The sequence below is a fragment of the Dendropsophus ebraccatus genome, chromosome 1 (assembly GCF_027789765.1).
Source record: "Dendropsophus ebraccatus isolate aDenEbr1 chromosome 1, aDenEbr1.pat, whole genome shotgun sequence".
NCBI classification, from domain to species: Eukaryota; Metazoa; Chordata; class Amphibia; order Anura; family Hylidae; genus Dendropsophus; species Dendropsophus ebraccatus.
The window spans coordinates 152,341,245-152,359,782 of record NC_091454.1 but is presented as its reverse complement, the minus strand read 5'-3'; the positions used below and the strand labels follow the sequence as shown (position 1 = coordinate 152,359,782).

General features: G+C 40.7%; 1 protein-coding gene across 1 annotated transcript in view; it reads left to right on the top strand.

The window, feature by feature from the left end:
* Positions 1–377: 377 nt before the first annotated feature.
* ENTREP2 (endosomal transmembrane epsin interactor 2) overlaps positions 378–18,538 on the top strand; it is a 559,705-nt gene continuing 541,544 nt past the window's right edge. Inside the window, exon 1 of the mRNA XM_069956552.1 lies at positions 378–602. Within this exon, the coding sequence (XP_069812653.1) occupies positions 378–602 (225 nt within the window). The remainder of the gene's footprint in view (positions 603–18,538) is intronic.

Here is an 18,538-nt window from a genome sequence, read left to right as displayed (position 1 = left end):
GATCTGGAGACCCCTGACACTAGGACCTGTCCCTTGCCTCTGGTCACTGACTCCTGAACCATCTCTGCTCTTCCTTCATCCACTGGGGCTGTACACCATTGCACTCTCTCCAGGCTCTTGGAAGTGAATGGGGTATACTGGGCACCCTCTCCACCACCTGGCATCACTTTGTTCCTGATTCTGGATCACCCATAGGTTGGCATACCTCTTACTACAAATAACCTTGCTGGTGCATACTGTTCACTGTGACATCTCTTCTGCTAAGAAGGTGCTCTAACTATATCCTGGGCATTGGCTGGGGCCACCCTGGGGGTCGTGGTATTTCTGGAAGGATTGGGTCTGGTTGTCTACCTGTAGAAGGTCATCTCCTGCCCATGATGCCACTCAGTGCCCTTCCTGGCAGCCGCTCTCTCAGCCCTGCTGCTCTCTCTCGGAGCCTCTCTCGCCTTCGGGAGTACAGGACTCGCTCCAGGATCATGCTGTCTCTGGGGGTCTCCCAGATGGTGCTGGGCTGTCTCATTGTGGCTGTCAGCTTCGCAGCCCTGGCTCTCACTACCTCTGCCAGGGTACGGCACTCCTGCCCATTCTGGGCTGGCTTCTCGGTAAGTCACTCTCTAACTAGAATACCCTGTGCAGCAATAAACTTTTATCTAATACCTGGTGCATGCAATATTATTGATACCATTCATAGTATAATATAAGTTTCATATAAATTAAATGCCAACTACCTGCAATAAGAAGAATGTTAAATGATAAACCCTTGATATATCATTTCCATAGAGATCTTCTGGTATAAAGTCATTTGCACCAATGATGCCTGATACTGTTATCATACTATCAAGCCCCAGCACCATCAGATCCTCACACCAATCTTACACCATCTATGACCAGTTTAAAGACAGCAACAGCCTTAGTCTTCATTGATGTGCATTACACTGGTATAAACTATGCACCTTAAACTGTACTGCTCCAGGCTGGCATTGAATGGCAGGAATGGCAGGCATAGGCTGGTGCTCTGTGCCAGAATTTCAAAGAATCATTCACTGATGCCTACTGTGTCACTATGCTTTATATCAATGCTTGTCACTATGACCAATGCACTTGTCTGGTTTCATGTAGGGATAATCTACAGTATGTGAGTAGACAGCTCTCTCGGAGTTTATGCTTCAGCATGATCCTTATACTTTTTATATGTGTGTAGCTTTTACTGTTTAAATTCAGGGACAGAGTTGTACTTAGTAAATTGAGTACCCAATTGCACACCCTGATTTTTATGTAAACCATAGGATAAACTATATATATATATATATATATATATATATATATATATATATATATAGCAGTGTCTGTAGCATAGGTTCATTGATATTGGACCATTATGGGGATGGAGAAGAGCACATCAACATGTGAGATGTTGTTTAGGACTAGGCATAGACATGGAGGAATGGAATAGTCAGAAATCAGACATGAAACAAAAAAGAGAAAACAATGATTTTATGATTTATTTCACAGCTCACTAAAATTCCATTTAGTCTTCTTTTTGTCACCTGTCAAAACTACAAAAAAAAACAAACAAAAAAAAACTCCTTTCACCTGTTACTCTGTAAAAGCCAATGAGGTGTCACAAGTAATTGTCTTCTATACAGTTCCCTATGAGAATACAGCCCAGCTTTCCTGTTACCTGCCTAAATATTTATGGATACAACCTGTACACTGTACACCACAGCACACCTAGGCAGATTTGCTGTTCAGGACAGGTGGAAAGTTAGGCAACCCTTGGGAGACCTGTGATGACAGAAGAGAACCAATAAAAGAGGGATAATAATCCATTAGTTAGGACTTATGTGATATGCCTTAAAGGCATTGTTAGAAGACACAATCAGAGTGAGAATGGTTTCTGACACTACTGGCAGAGCTGATTTTACCAGGGGAAGCAGCGCTACACAGATATTTCCTCTCCCATTGCAGACCCATCCTCACAATATAGGGGCTGTCCAAGCAGCTCTATGAACGTGGCTATCTGTACTGATTCGTAGAGAGGGTCTAGAGTGGGGGGACCCTTTTTATGACGTCTATATGTCTTAATAGATAAAAATAAGTAAAGCATAGTGAGTTAAAAACTAAAAGCCATTGGTACTAAGATAATAACATTTAGAAAAAAAACAAACATTTTGTAGTGCTTTACATATTTATAATACCCATGATTGACTTACCACTAATTTCTTCCTGCAATATTAAATAAATAAATAAAATAAAAAAGAAAGAAAAACATTAATTTCAATAAAAAGAAGCCACCCTTAAAGAGAAGATCTGGTGATTAGTAAGCAAAAATAAATCTAGGAAAAAAAAATTCAACTACATGTATTTGTCAGTAACAATATGCTCCTATGACCTTTCAAGTGTCATATCTTAGCAGTAAGAAGTTTTTGTCAAGTCTTATAGGAATTAGACTGTCCTATCCCCCAAAAACTAAAGATAACAAAAAAACACCCTACTAGACATTTCAGTAGTCTCTTATAGACTATAAAGTAACATCTGGCCATAAACATGCAAAATGCTGTACGTAAATCCAGTCATATATTGGTTTCTTCCCACAATCAGAATCGGTCATTGTGGGTCATTTAGTTTTACATACAGTCTCTTCAGTGTGTACTGGAAGGGCAATAGATTGTAAACTTTTGGGAATGTTAGAGTCCATTTTCTGTATAGAACAAGAAAATATACAGGCACTATATAAAAAGTGAATTCTAAACATTGTATACACATGAACAATCTATTCTTTGTTCCTAATTATGGCTATTATTTATTCTGGCTTTTAACATATTTTTTTCATTAAATGCATTTATTAATACATTCATTCATTCACTTCAGCAGCCTACCTTCCACTCTCTCTATGTTCCTTTTTATGATTCTCAACATAAAATACACTGAATATGGGGTAAATACCCAACACATTACATTAATAGCAGACTAAGATTGCAAAATGGGGAAAGAAAAACAAAACTACCCAACTAACCAAACTAACCTCACTGATACCTAACAGAAGTATCTCAACCCACCTCTTCCCATGCCTTTTTTAGCCCTGGATCGCTGCTTCGGATCCCTAGCCGGGATCTCAACTAGAGGCGATATCATGACCCAGTTCATTGATTGGCCGCTTAGCCAGTCAGTGAATGGGGTGGGAAGCCACTGCAGTCACTGATTGGCTGAGCGGCCAGTCCTTCAGCTGGGACAGGCATTTTCCCCCCAGTCATGAAGTCATCACAACTAAAGGAATTTTTCCTTCAGCAGGGGTTCCAGGGCCAGTCACACAGCAGATGGCCGGCATGGGGAGACGTAAATAAGGACTGGTTATTATGTTCCCCCCCTGCTCCTGCCTTTAAAACAAAAAAGTATGTGGCCAGACTTCTCCTTTAAAATTTCAAAAATCATCAAGAAAAGTCTTAAGACTGCACAATGCTCCCAATTTTTCACATTCTCTCTGACTATACACAGATAGCTAGAAACGCGGCAGCTGTGTCATATGCCTTGGGTGCAATTAAGTTTATAGAAATGTTCCAGGAAAAATTCAGCAGGATTGGGAAAAGTAGGACATTGCGGAGGGTCTGACCTCTGTTCCCCCCCGACAATCTGTGGCTTTGTTATGAATAGGGCCGTGGGTACGATGCTTGACTCACGGCTCCATCAATTCCTATGAAGCAGACAGAAAGAGCAGATTACAGCGTTCTTTCAGCGTACTCGGCCCTTTCCATTGCTCCATAGGAATGAATAGAGCCCAGTGTCACACACTGTACCCAAGGCTCAATTCATAACAAAGCCGGTGGGGCCCAAAATGGAGATTGGCGGGGGGTACTGAGGTTGGCCCCCCATAATCCCCCAGTGGATAGGGAAAAAGTTATTTCATTTCTGGAATAAAGAACAAGGGAGGGTGGAGAGGGAGGTGCTAGCATATCCCAACAATGCATGCATAGTTGTCCCTGCCCAACACGCATAGTGTCTCCTTGCTTATCAATTAATTGTTTACATGTAAAGGGAGAGTACTGACTGGTGGAACAGCCTGTTGGCCACTGATCTGCTACATTGTATAGTTCAGTCACTGAAAGGTACTCTACTGATCAGCACTTATCTGAACTAAAAGCAAAATAGTGTTTGGACTGTAGCTGCTTAGTCCACTAAATAAAAGGCCCAGCCTGCGCAGAGTGCAAGGGAGGAGCTGATCTGACTGAATCCATGCATGCTAGGCTGCAAACTCATCCTACATTGAGTATTATACAGGGTAAGTCAATAGTCTCAGGACAACCTTTTATTTTAGAAACTAAAAGAGAAAATTACATATTTGATACCCCAGCAAGTAATGAGTGAGGAGGCCTATCTTTTATGTTGCCAAACATGGCCACATCTTCAAAATCACCATATTGGATCAAGGACAAGTTTTTCCTGTGGGAAGGCGGTCATGCAGCTTATCTGAGAAGACCAAAATTGTCGCAGAAATGGATCGCCACAGTCAGATTTGCAGTGTGTCTTGTGGTTCAACAGTTAATAATATAGAAAGTTGCAACAACAACTGGAAACTTTCCCTGTGATGCACAGCTATTTGATGTGTTGTTCACACTACGTATATTTCAGTCAGTATTGCAACCAAAACCAGGAGTGGATTAAAAACACAGAAAGGATCTGTTCACACAATAGTGAAATTGAGTGGATGGCCGCCATATAACAGTAAATAACGGCCATTATTTCAATTTAACAGCCGTTGCTCTAAAATAACATCAAATATTTGCCATTAAATGGCGGCCATCCACTCAATTTCAACATTGTGTGAACAGATCCTTTCTGTGTTTTTAATCCACTCCTGGCTTTGGTTGCAATACTGACTGAAATATACTGACTGAAATATACATATACTGAGCCCAATCAAAAGTTTGCTATGGGCCCCAGCCCTTTCCAGTTACACCCCTGCTAGATACAGTGGAACCTGTACTGCAGTTAGTCTAGCAAAGAGGTGCACAGACCCCTCCAAAGAGGTTTGGACTTAACTGGTTGGATACTCAGGTGCTGATCTTAAGATCTTAATCCATTCCTAGCTTTGGCTTCCAAAATCTGTCAGATAAATCTGTCTGTGTAAATGCACCATTATGGTGCGTTTACACAGACAGATTTATCTGACAGATTTTGGAAGCCAAAGCTAGGAATGGATTAAGATCTTAAGATCAGCACCTGAGTATCCAACCAGTTAAGTCCAAACCTCTTTGGAGGGGTCTGTGCACCTCTTTGCTAGACTAACTGCAGTACAGGTTCCACTGTATCAAGCAGGGGTGTAACTGGAAAGGGCTGGGGCCCATAGCAAACTTTTGATTGGGCTCCTTTTTTCTCTGTACCTTACTGTAGGTAATCCCCCTGTTTGTTAGCCCACGCCCAGTAGATAGCATATGTTAGGCATCTCCCCTGATTCTCCCCAGTAGATAGTATCCCTATGGTAGACATCTACCCTAGTATCCCCCATATGATAGGCTTCTCCCCTGGTATCCCTTATAGATAATTTCCCCCAAAATAGGCATCTCCCCTAGTATCCTACTGCCCAGTACATAGTGTCCCCCATGGTGGCATCTCCCTTGGTAGTATGATGACAGCTCAGGAGGCCCAATATATTGGAGGAATGGGCCCCTTGATGCAGCGGGATCCATAGCAGCCACTATGGCTTCTATGGTAGTAGTTACGCCCCTGGTCTCAAGGTATATTGACATAACACTGTACAGTGATCACTCAACTTACAATGGCCTCAAGATACAATATTTTCAACATACAATGGTCCTTTCTGGACCATGGTAACTTGAGACCAGACTTAACATACAATGCTATGGACAGTCAGGATCTGTGGCACATGTAAATAACTAGATGATCAACCAATGAAACTGACCATTTTACTGGTAAAACACCAGTATTACTGAAGTGCATGCACTGGTTGGCTGTCTAGCATTGATTCTTTGAGTATAGTATAATAGTACATGTCCTGTGCTGCCTGGGCCAGTTTTCCATAGAATTTTGGTCTCAACATACAATGGTTTCAAGATACAATGGTCGTCCTGGAACCAATTAATGTTTTATGTTGAGGGACCACTGTAATTATAAAGATCATACAGTACATATACCTCTAGTGATGGCAGACAATGCACATGGGGCCCCATCCCCATACTTTTAAAGCCACTATCCATCTTGCCCACTGTTGCCTGTAGAGGCACCTTTACATAGAATGATTAACGGCAGAATGGGATGATTATTTTCCTGTAAAAGGCCCAGATATAAGCCAGTGTATAAGCCTAAAATCATTATTTATCAGCAGTATATCTCCCAGTGTACACAGGGTATGTACTGCTGACAATAATAGAAGTAAAGTGCAGTCCTCCAGAGTTCCTTTGTTCTTGCAGCTCCCTGGCGGGCAGCTCCTTGCTATTCCTATGCCATCTTCACAGGTAACATGACCCCAGCATGCATGGCCTCAGTGCAAGCACCATGGGGGCACTGCTGCAGTCAGTGGCATAGCTACCATGGAGGCAGACCACGCAACTGCCCCAACTACCCGTGGGGCCCATGCAGCAAGGGGGTGTGGCGAAGCGTGGTGCCTCCATGGTAGCTATGCCACTGACTGGAGCACGGCACTGGCAGTATTAAGACACTTCACTGATTGAGTCCCAGTCATTAGTCAAAAGAAATGTAGGCAAAGTAGATCTTCCCCGCCCTGTTCTATCACAGTTATGTCACATACTGTTAGTTTAGGTCATTAGGCTTGTGGCTGAGCTGGGTATTACAGCCATATTACACATGTGTGGAACGGCTTAAGACCTGATACATTTAGCAGAGCCATATGCAGGAGATTATAAGCAGCACACTAGGTCCCTGGGGCGCTCAGTAGGCAATCCAAGAGTTATCTTATGGTTGTTCGTATGGCACTGTATTACGGCATTAATCTCCACTAGAGGGTTGTACAGAGCCATAATATAAAGGTTTTATGGAGCTGCAATACATTTGTGTGCAGGATCCCTTGGATGTATACCTGTTTGTTTGAGGTAGGGAATTTAAGCAGAGACACATTAATAAATATTTAGTTTCTGGATTTGCTCCAGTGCTCTCACAAATGACTATATTCATTGTAAACTAATGTAGAACACGCTGACACTTTCTAATTAACATGGGTTTATGTACCAAGATCATAGCTACATCACACATAAATCACCAAGGGCAACTTCAGTTTCAAAAGGTAGTTTGTGAATTGTGTGAAACTGGTATAAAACCATGGTACAGGTAGCTCCGGATAACAGTTTCTATCAAATAAAAGTTTGTACAGAAATGTTCTTAGTGCTGCTGAAACATTATAAAGTTTGGGCAAAAGGCAGGTCTTTGATTAAGAGCCGTAAGTTTGTTTGCTTGTGGCTCGTAATACAGTCTTTAGCTCGTTTTGCACAAATCTACAACCCCCAGTTGCCATGTTTTTCTGTTACTGGTTTCTCATCCAGTGCTACTTAATTTATGGAGAGAAGAAAATGAGCTGTGATTCTGTTTTTCCCCTGAGGGGACCCGCAGAGCAGCCGGCAAATCTGCTGCAGATGCTTCAAGGACAAGGGCATTTTAGTTCGAGAAAAACTGTGAACTGAACCTTTCCGCAGCAGGTTGAGGAAATACGGATTGACCAAGCGCTCTTTGTGCACTCTGCTCACAAAGCCATCTGCAAAGGTGTCAATGCTCAATATGGCATGTTCCAGGGAAACTGTGCAGCGCTCACTAAGAACCACAAGTCTCGGCTTCAGACTTTTATAGGCTCATAATCCTAGTCTTGCTTGTTGTGACTTTATAGCTCATGTAATTCTGTGGGTGAGAAATATCCACAACCCTTCAAAGAATTTCCAGTAAGGAATATGGCAGGCCTGCTCTGGAACTATTAGGTAAAAGGCAGCAGTATTTCTCAGATCTCCTGCATGTTTTTCTATAATCTTCTGGCTGGAAAGAGAGAATGAAATGAATAAGAAAAGATTATGAATACATAGATTTGTCTTTCGATAACATGCTGTGAAAAGATATCATTTATAGACATTCGATCCTGTAAAATATTCCATGTAAAATTAAGCTCCCTTGAGTAATAAGCAATTCCTTTAAATATTACTATTATTAAAACTACAGGAGAAAAGATGTGATTCCTGATGCTCATTCAGATGAATGGGCAACCATATATACCTTATGGATACGCTGAGTCCACCACAGCAGGAACCACTCTTTGCAGAGGCTTGCATGTCTGGCTGACAGATGGAGGTCCGGAGCAGAAGCCCCTTCTGTGATATCCTTATGCCCTTTAAATGAGAACGTTGTTGGTGAAATAGTAAAGTTAAGTCAAGACTCCAGACATAATTTTTTTTTCCGTTACTTTGGTCTGCAGTAAGCTTTTATTTATGAAGAAATACAGTATAACGGAGTCTTTAAAATTGAGCAAGACAGTAATACTGATACATGGATTATAAAGCGTGGATGGAGGGGTTATAGTAAAATGGAAATAAATAAGGAATAGTTCTTATTTATTTATTTTTCTGCTGTCATATTGATACATTTGAAGAATAAGCAGTGGTTAATGCTTTTTAACATGACATTAGTATGTACAGAATTTAAGCCTTGTTTTGAACTTTTATCATTGCAAAAATATACTGCTGATCCCCTGGTGTAAAAAATCTAATTTCAGCTGCAGCACCAGTATATGAATTCTTCAGGGAATATTGAGAATAATTACCATACAGCTGGGGCTGGAGTCACAGGCCGGTGCTTTGTGGCACAATTTCATGTACTTAAACAGTAGACTTTGCCTGTTTCAGAAAACAGAGCTACCAGGTATAATGGATTAAGAGAAGGGTACGGCAAAACAGGGACATACTACATTTTATTTACAGGTGGTAAAATGTAATTAAATATGAGCAGGTGAATGGTAAATATTGTATACATTTCATGTACCTGCCTTTATTCAAGACTAGATAACTATAAATGGAATCTATCAGCTCCAATTCATGTTCCAAACCGCTGACACTGTTACATAGCTGTTAGGTCAAAGAGAAACATGGTACCTTTCATATATCCAGCTGTGCTTCCACATTGTACAAAATTGATTTTATACAAAGAGGCTTTCCGAGCTCCTAAAGTGCAGCAAGCTGTAACACCTTCTTACTCCCCCTCCCATACCTGAACCTGCTTGGGACTCCAGGTATCAAGCAGGGAAGGGTAGAGAGGAGGTGTTCAAGCTTACTGCATATCAGGAGCTTGGAAAAGCCTCTTCGTCACTTTATACCATAAAATAGAAGCATTTTTCTACATTCTGGAAGTACAGATGCATATATAAAAAGGTATTGTGTTTCTCCTTGATCTAACAGCTATCTAACAGTGTCAGCAGTTTGGAACGTGAATTACAGCTGACAGAATCTTCTGACCATTTTTTCATCAATAGCCATACTGACTAGGGATGGTCCGAACCGAGTTCGGTTCGGGTTCGTACGAACCTGAACTCTCCGTAATGATTCCCGCTGTCTGCCCGCTCCATGCAGCGGGCGGATCCAGTGGGAGGACCGCCTGGAAAACTGGGATACAGCCATAGCCATAGGCTGTATCCCAGTTTTCCAGGCGGTCCTCCCGCTGTATCTACCCGCTCCACGGAGTGGGCCGAACAGCAGGAATCTGATGCCGAGCGTTCGAGTTCATACGAACCCGAACCTCAGAGAGTTCGGACCATCCCTAATACTGACAATGTGAACATAAGCTTATTAAAGTTAATACTTGTACTAATATTACTAGTGTTAAGTGAGCATTAAAATGCTGGAGTGCTCGTTACTCAAGTTGGGCAATATTCAATACTCAGGTGCTTGACTTGAGTAAGTAACCCCATTGAAATCAATGAGAGACTCGAGCATTTAACCAGGTTCCCCCTGCTCAGCACAGTGGAGGATGCCTGGCTAACCGATCACATTTTTTGTTCTAATTTTTGTATATTTCTTTCCTTGAAGGGATGACAATGAAAAAGTGCAATAGGTTACTGTGGTGGGCGGGAGACATAACTAATGGTGGATTGTTCAGCCGTCACTTATTGAAGGTGTATGGCCACATTTACCTAAGCACCACAAGGTTTTCGGTCAAGTATCATGCTTGATCAATCATGCTCAACACTAAATATTATATCATCCACATGTGCTTTTACTCTGGTTCATTTTCAGCTCAGAATACATTGTACCATGTACAGTAATGACTACAGTGTTACGATTGTGGATAGTATACCATACACAAAGGGGGAAATTTAGCAAGGGCTTTGCGCCTATTTTAAGGTAAATAATTGGATTTTTAGCCCAGTTCTAATTATGAACCAGTATTCAACAGGCGAATATTTTTCAGATGCAGCTTTTTTTTTTTTTAAATCTGGCTGTTTTAAGTATTCACCCAAAAGTTTGCATAATCCGGGATCAGAGCCCAATTTATCATTTGCGACTTTTTAAAAAGTCGCACAAACAGGTGCAGGCTTACGTCTAGTCAGTACCAGGTGAATATGCTTGCGCAATTTTTTTCATTTTTGCCCAACTTTTTTTGCGACTTTTTACTTAAATACATTCACTATGGCAGTGCTACATGTTAATAAATCAGTCACAAGATATTGGAACAAAATACACACCAATCCCCATTAGAATAGTTTCACACATTAGACTCCTTAGTAAGTGTCCCTCAAAGTGTTAGGCAGGTGTCGAAAAATGCTGCAAATTAAGCATGTTTTCAAAAATAGAAGTGCTAATAGTTTCTTTATGATTTTAAACTGATCATGAATTGCAAAATTAATGAACACATTGCAGTTTCATTGTGTTACTGAATTATTTGCAGTACTTTCATTGTGTTCCCCCCCACACAGCACACAGTTACTACCTGTAACACTAATATTGGAATAAAGTAAAGAACTTTTTCAATTTAATGACATTTTTTTTTCTAATCTCCACGCACGTATTCTGATCAAGCATCTTTTATCTTTGAGGTGGAGCCCCGCAATAAGGACTTTATCTGATATTATGTGACATGGGATATATTGTTTATGCCTTGTTTTTTGTCCAGGTGGGATTTTTGGCAGTGCAGGCTCTGATCCTCTCTGCTGTTTAGCATTGTTTAATTGTGTATGGCTGGGTTCACTCTGCATTTTTGAAATCCGTTTAACATTATACGTTTAATGGAAAAAACGGATGCAAAAAACAGATTGTGTGCCATCCGTTTGGATACATTTTTGTAACGGACACAAAATTAGTTTTTCTATCCGTTAAAAGTAACCAATTAAAATGGATACGTTGAACAGATTGCAAAAATGCAGTGTGAACCCAGCCTTGCTGCAACATTTTTTTGCAGACGCTGCAGTACTGCAATGAGACTTCAACATGTGTGAACATTGCCCTAATTTCACTGCAGACCCTTGCACAATCAGTGAAGTTGCAGCAGCTGCTTCTGTCACTCCTTGCCTGCTCGGGTGTAGGCTAAAGAGGCTGGTCAGAGATGGGGAATCATTCAGGGAGGTGGGAGACAAGATCAAGCCAAGCCTCCTGTGACATCTCGCCCTGCTCCCTGTCAAGTCTGCATCATTAGCCTGTTCTCATAAAACAAACTTAATGTGAGATGGAGGCATGGAATCTCTGTCTCTTGAGGGCAGAGAGCAGAGGGAGCAGGAGTGGATTGGCACAAAGGCCAGTTTTCTTCATTTCCATGATGTCAATCAGCTAGCAGTGTGGCAGACCTGTACAGATATGGTAATACATTGTATAGACATATCTATATAACTTTTAATGTACTTTTAATTGAAAATAATTTTCCTTTTCCGGAGTTTCCTTTTAATGACATACTGCTCTATAAATTTCCCTGTATTGAGGAGTCTCTGTCCATGAGCTTCGATGGTATGTAGATGCTTAGTCTAATGTGTTTTTATGCAATGCATGAGGTTTAAAAACATAACTGTCTTGCATACAACCTGTGCTAAACACTCTATTGTAATAAGCAACTAGGTGTTTCCAGAATACAGAAAATGCAATGTACACCCAATGAGCAGTCAGGCCCCTTTACACACAAATATCTGCAGGTAACCTTTTGCCACTCTAGACTGGTCTCCTTTGTAGCCTGGGTTAAGAAATTAGATATTTTGAAATGTCACTTCTCTGTGGACTCTATCTGTCTCTATCATTTAACTTGTTTATCTAACTGGAAACATTACTGTGATGTGAAGTTCTCTATCTTCCAGTGATGTGCTGCATACAAATGACACCTGATGCCTATTGTATGCAAGCAAAGTGGAAATAATTTTTTTAAATCCTCACAGTTATACATATCAAACATATTCAGACCATTAACATATGGATTCAAGATACAGAATTGACCAGAGATTTCAGTCTTGTACAAGCTCCCTCAGGTAGGCACTGACATTCCCTGCAGAAGTGAACACAAAACATAGCATGCACCCACCTTGGGAATACTGCTCCAATGTTTAAGCTGTATTGTGTGTAACTGAGAAAAAGTAGTAGTGGTGACAGACACCCACCCTTGTTGGTGCTAGGGCATTTTTTACAAGTGCAACCCTGCAAATGGGTAAGTCGTGTCATATCATAGTGAACACAGAGAAGAGGGTATTCCCGACACAGCTTACTGAAACGGTCTCCAGCTTTACTTATCCCATGCTGGTATCGTGAATATGCAATATGGTCATTTACTTATAATAAATGACCACCTTCATGTATGTGGTAAGTGCCGCCTATTCACTTATTTACCTGGTATCATATCATAGTAGCACAGAAGGTTTAGGAGAAACCAGCAGCCATCATGGGCATGCCCTAACCTTAGATCTAAAGAGAGACTGTACTTTTTCTTGACAACTGCTTTGAGGTTAGAGGGGGGGCATGAGCTGGATGAATAACCCACAACTTTGACACTTGCAGATTGATCAAATTGGGTGCAAATGGAAAGTAAATGGGCAACCAATCGCATCTTTTCCATGCCTTCTGGAAAATGATAGACTGTTCTTCAGGGTGGCAGGTACTTCATAAATAAATACACACTGAGCTTTAAATAAATGAATGGGAAGGGTAAGCATTATTTAGTATAGGAAATTGTGAAAAATGAAATGTACAGACTTTTCCCCCTATAACTAAATAGTGCATATTTGCCGTGTAGGTCAGTATGCCCACAGAGAGGAAAATGCCTCTTCAGAAGCCACTTACATATTCCTATGTAATTACTACTGTATTCCATACTCATTTGTAAAGTCTCAGGATGGTAATGACTGGATGTTTTCTGCACAGTTTATCAAACTGCAGTGGCAGGTCTGTTAATGCTTCTCAGTCTGGTCAGTTGCCTCTGGCAATTCATCACTTTGTAATATTATAGGCAATCAAAATGATCTGACTGCCTCTTGCACACATATCCACTTGGGGTTTTCTAGACTTTTCTTTATAGTAAAATGTTACTGAGTAGGATCACTGACCGAAGTTAATAATATTGTGGTATATAATATATATATATATATATATATATATATATATAAAACTCAGATGTCTATAGATCTTCTGGCTATTTGGTACCAAAATGTTAGCAAGGTGGGGTGTCTATAAATTAACCTTTTTCCCCAGCACATCTCACAGTACATCCACACAAATAGTAAGCAGGGTCGACTTTAGGGATGTATCACCTTTATGGCAATATAGGGCGCTGTGCCCTTTCAGCAGAAGAGGGTGCCACTTAGTCATTCTTTTAATCATTTTTTTAATGTTATTTTCACATGGTATAGGCCATATTGCACTGCACACCATTTGTTTATACATGGGAAAATATTTTGTGTTGGCATTAACAATCTCCATCTCAATCAATCAGCATGTTCACAGGCTTATATAGCTCAGTGTCACCCACCTCACACATAGCAGTACAGAAACCATGGTCATCCATAGGGGCAGAAGATCACCATTAGGAACTACATTATTTTTACACAAAACACTGACGGAAATAGTATTCATTGGTTTACCCTTAGCATTCTGCATTTGTGTCATGTGACCTCTCATTTTCCTGGAACAGTGCTTCCGGCTGTTTCCAGTCACAACCTCTAGGGGTTCATTTAATCTGTCAGACACTGTGCCCATTGCTGTTTCATTTCCAACCTGCTCTCATTCTGTATGGATTAGAACGGACTCTGTGCTTTACTGATCAATTCTCCGGTGTACAACAAATATGTGATATGTGTCCTTTTATCAGATTTCATTTTATGAACTGCTTTCCTACGGTTAGTTACACCATAAGCCATGCAATCTGAAGAAGCCTTCTTTCAGGAATAGTCACCATGGTTATGTATGATAGATTCATTTGTCTGCAGTTGCACAGAATGAGGAGGGACTGCCAAGTATATACTCCCCTCCGCTGGACTTTTCTTCATACATGGCAATATATTTAGCACCTCTTGGTTTTGAGTGTCTGCAGTTCATTTGTATTCTCACGTTCAGCTTTTTTAATAGAATTTTTAAGTTAAAGCCAGGATCACACAAATGAAGTAGAAGTAGTGTTGAGCGATCTTGCTAAATGTTCGGGTTCAGCCAAACCCAAATGCTTGGCGTCTGACTGCCTGAAGAAGATGAATGCACCCCTAGGTATGAAACAAGCAAAGTCTTTGTCAGCTCGCCACACGTAGTGCAATACTTCACAAAATTCAGTGTTGGTGCCTCTTTATCTTCATTAGCTCCACAAGTTTAACTAAAGGCCCTATACCATGGGTCGACTGACAGGAGCAAACGAGCGCTATTAGAGCTCATTTGCTCCTCATTTCCCCCTCGCTGCTGCTGCTATTCCACGCAGCAGCAGAGAGCAGGTGAGTCGGGGGGGGGGGGGCACGGGAGCTGCGGGGGGGCTGCACGGGTGATCGCTGATTGTCCGGGCAGCCCATAGGATACAGCAGCGTCTGCTGCCAATGCTCCTATTCCACGGAGCAGATCGGTGGTGTATCAGTCGTTTGTCTTTCAACATGTTTGAAAGACAAACAACGCAACGATCAGCCGACATGAAAGCTGTCGGCTGATAGTTGCTGTCAGTTCAACGGGACGATTATCGGCCGTAACGGCCGATATCAGCCAAATACAGCCGATAATCCTTCCGTGGAATAGGGCCTTAAGTTGAGATGGGAATACTCCTTTAAGTCTGACAGTTTGGTCATATTTGGTAGACTAACAGAGGTCAGAGAAGGCAGCAGACAGCAAGAAAAAGTTAAAGGGAATCTGTAAGCTGCAATTCACATTGCAAATGGTGGACATTGTTAGATAGTTGTTGGGACAAGGAGAAACATGTTACTTTTTGTATATCCATCTATGTTTCTAGTATGTAAAGAAATGCTTTAATTCTGTGGTACAAAGAGTCAAAGAGGCATTTCCAAGCTCCTGAATAGCTGTAAGCTGGAAAGTCTCCTCTCTTCCCCCTCCCTGCTTGATTGACACCTGAGATTAGAAGCTGAGTTCCAGTCAGGGTCAGGCATGTGAGGGGGAAGTAAGGAGATATTACAGCTTGCTGCACTTCAGGAGCTCAGGAAAGCAGCTTGGTACTATGGAATAAAAGCATTTTTCTGTGTTCTGGAAGCACTAACGGATATATAAAAGGTACCATGTATCTCCTTAAACTAACAGCTAAATAACAGTGTCAGCAGCTTGGAATGTGAATTACAGCTGACAGATTCCATTAAAGTGTTAAAGTAAGGTCTGTAACAGGAATCAAGAATGAACATGGAAGTAGACAGCAGAAATCAAATTGATGTTATTGTTGTTATTGTATAAAACCCAGGGCATCTGAATATATGCATACATGCTACCCCCAGCATAGCGAATCAATGTAGTAGGACAGCAAAGACAACAGGTAGCATGGCGGACAGAGGAAATTGTAAACCGTCACTGTGTGACACCAGGCATTACCTTGTATAGCTTATACGAATAGTTTCCAATTCAACCAAGTGTTTTCTAAAATTTCCTTCTGCGTGCATTCTACCTTGTATTAGTTTGTCACCTTTGCAACAAGACCACTTTATGAAAGTAAACATGCAGTTCAAGGTTCTCAGTGCTGAAACTCTATGCCGTTGTAAGTTGGAAATACAGTATATCCCAGTGAATGAGTACATCTCCTTTTCATAAGGAGATTAATGTATTGTATATATTAATGTACAAAATAAATCATGGTGGTATCATATTCTTATGTTGTTTCAAATATACAATATTTAGCCTTATAAGTGTTATATACAGTCTGTGCTTGTCCAGCAAGGGTTCAGTAAGGCTTCTGCTAACAGGTCTGCTTTAAGACCAAGTGTATTGAGAAATCAAGGGGGCTTTCAGGATGATGTTGCCTACATGACTACACAAATCATCTAATGGACCTGTGCTTGCTACAGTAATCCGTTTCTTGGAAAATTCATAACGTTCTTTTGTGCCTTTTCTAGTTTAATGTTGAATTTGCTGAAACATACATTATATAAATGCCAGTGCCGTTTCTATTATCCTTATTGCTCTTTAAGAGGAATTGATGTACATATAAATGTATGCTATATTACTGTCTGTATTGTGTCTGGGAGACTCTTAGGAAAAGGAGCAGAGACATATACAAAAGGCGAACATTTTGAAACATAAAAGAGACAGTGGGGGAGATTTATCAAACTGGTGTAAAATGAAACTGGCTCAGTTGCCCCTAGTAACCAATCAGTAACCAATTCCACCTTTCATTTTCCAAACAGTCTGTGAGGAATGAAAGGTGGAATCTGATTGGTTGCTAGGGGCAACTGAACCAGTTTCCCTTTACACCATGTTTGATAAATCTCCCCAGTGTGTACACTTTCTATAAAAGTGGACATAATAGTTGCAACCTATAATAAAATTATTGGTTAAGATATGAAATGCCGAAAGCTTGTCCATGTTATAATCACTCTGGGGGAGATTTATCAAACATGGTGTAAAGTGAGACTGGCTTAGTTGCCCCTAGCAACCAATCAGATTCCACCTTTCATTTTCCAAAGAGTCTGTGAGGAATGAAAGTGGAATCTGATTGGTTGCTAGGGGCAACTGAGCCACTTTCACTTTACACCGTGTTTGATAAATCTCCCCGATTGAGCCTATTGCCTTTCTTATACTAGATCTATACAAACTATGCTCCTTTTAGGTCCTCACTTAAACATATAGGGGCACATTTATCAAAATGCGCCCCTGGTATACACTACCGAAAAGGCCCCCTCTAACCCCTACTCACCTGATGGCCTTATGGTTTACTCCTGGAAACAGGCAGGTGTAGATTTCTGTGCAACAGGCGCGGGTCCCATTGGCTTTATTAAAAGGTTTGCACCTCTTAGTAAATCCAGCTAGGTAAATGGGAAAAGGGCTTTATATAAGACTGGCATACAAGTATGCCAGCCTTAATAAGTGTCCCCCATAGGGTAGTTATAATCTTTTCACACATAGGGTGCTGGACCATACCTGCTACCAAGCTGAATGCCTAGTGGCAAGATCAACTAAGTCCATATGTGTGTGATGTATACAGATAGTTATATTTGTACATTGTACAAAATTTAGTATGCTGTACAGACTTGGGCTGTATATTTCATTTCTATAACTAAACGTACATGTCATATTAATATGAGAGGTTTGGGAGAGATAGCTGTGGGTGGAACAAGCGTTGAAGTGGCCAGCTTTGAAGACATGAAGACGTGTGTGTGTGGTGGAAAGTCTATTGTGTTCACCTATAGACATTTCTTTGCCTATAATGCTTGCTTTGAATGGAAGCAAGAAGTAACAGAAAGTAAGTTAGATACAGATCATATAGAAAAAAAGAAACAGTATGGCAGCAGAAGCTAAATTGTTGCACAGAAGTAATTCTGTCTGTCTTATGTTTTCAGTCAAGAGGCTTTGATATATCGCTCCCAAAGATGCCTTTACCATTAAGCATGTAGACCGTAAATCATTGTCCCTGTCACTACACACAAATGCTGTTTAGTTTTATTTCAAATCAATGTTGAGCCATTTATCAATATGTGACCTTTCTTGTCCATATCTACTTCCCTATTGACTTTTACATTACCTAACTGCAGAGGAGTAGAGGCAAAACAAGAGGACACATTGGACACATTAGAAAAGCAATATAGTAACATATCAGTAAGCAGTTCCACATTCCCCATCATAAATGATCTAAATAGCTCATTGTAAAAGTACTATATATTTAAAAATACCTGACAGTCCCATAAGGTTGTACAGGATCTTAAATCTAATCTACTATCATACATGCTGACAGAACATGGAATGATGCCTACCTTGTGTCTGTGCTTTATTATAGTAAATAAAATACTTTCACACGTAATAAAAAAGAAGTATGGAAAAATGAGCAAGGGTTAAAAATATGCTATAATTGGAACCAGTGTTAAACCTATAGCAGAGTTTGCAATTTCACCAGTCCAGTACTTGTAGTGACTAAAGACCACTTGTTATCAAAGAAGGCACCATAACCAGGG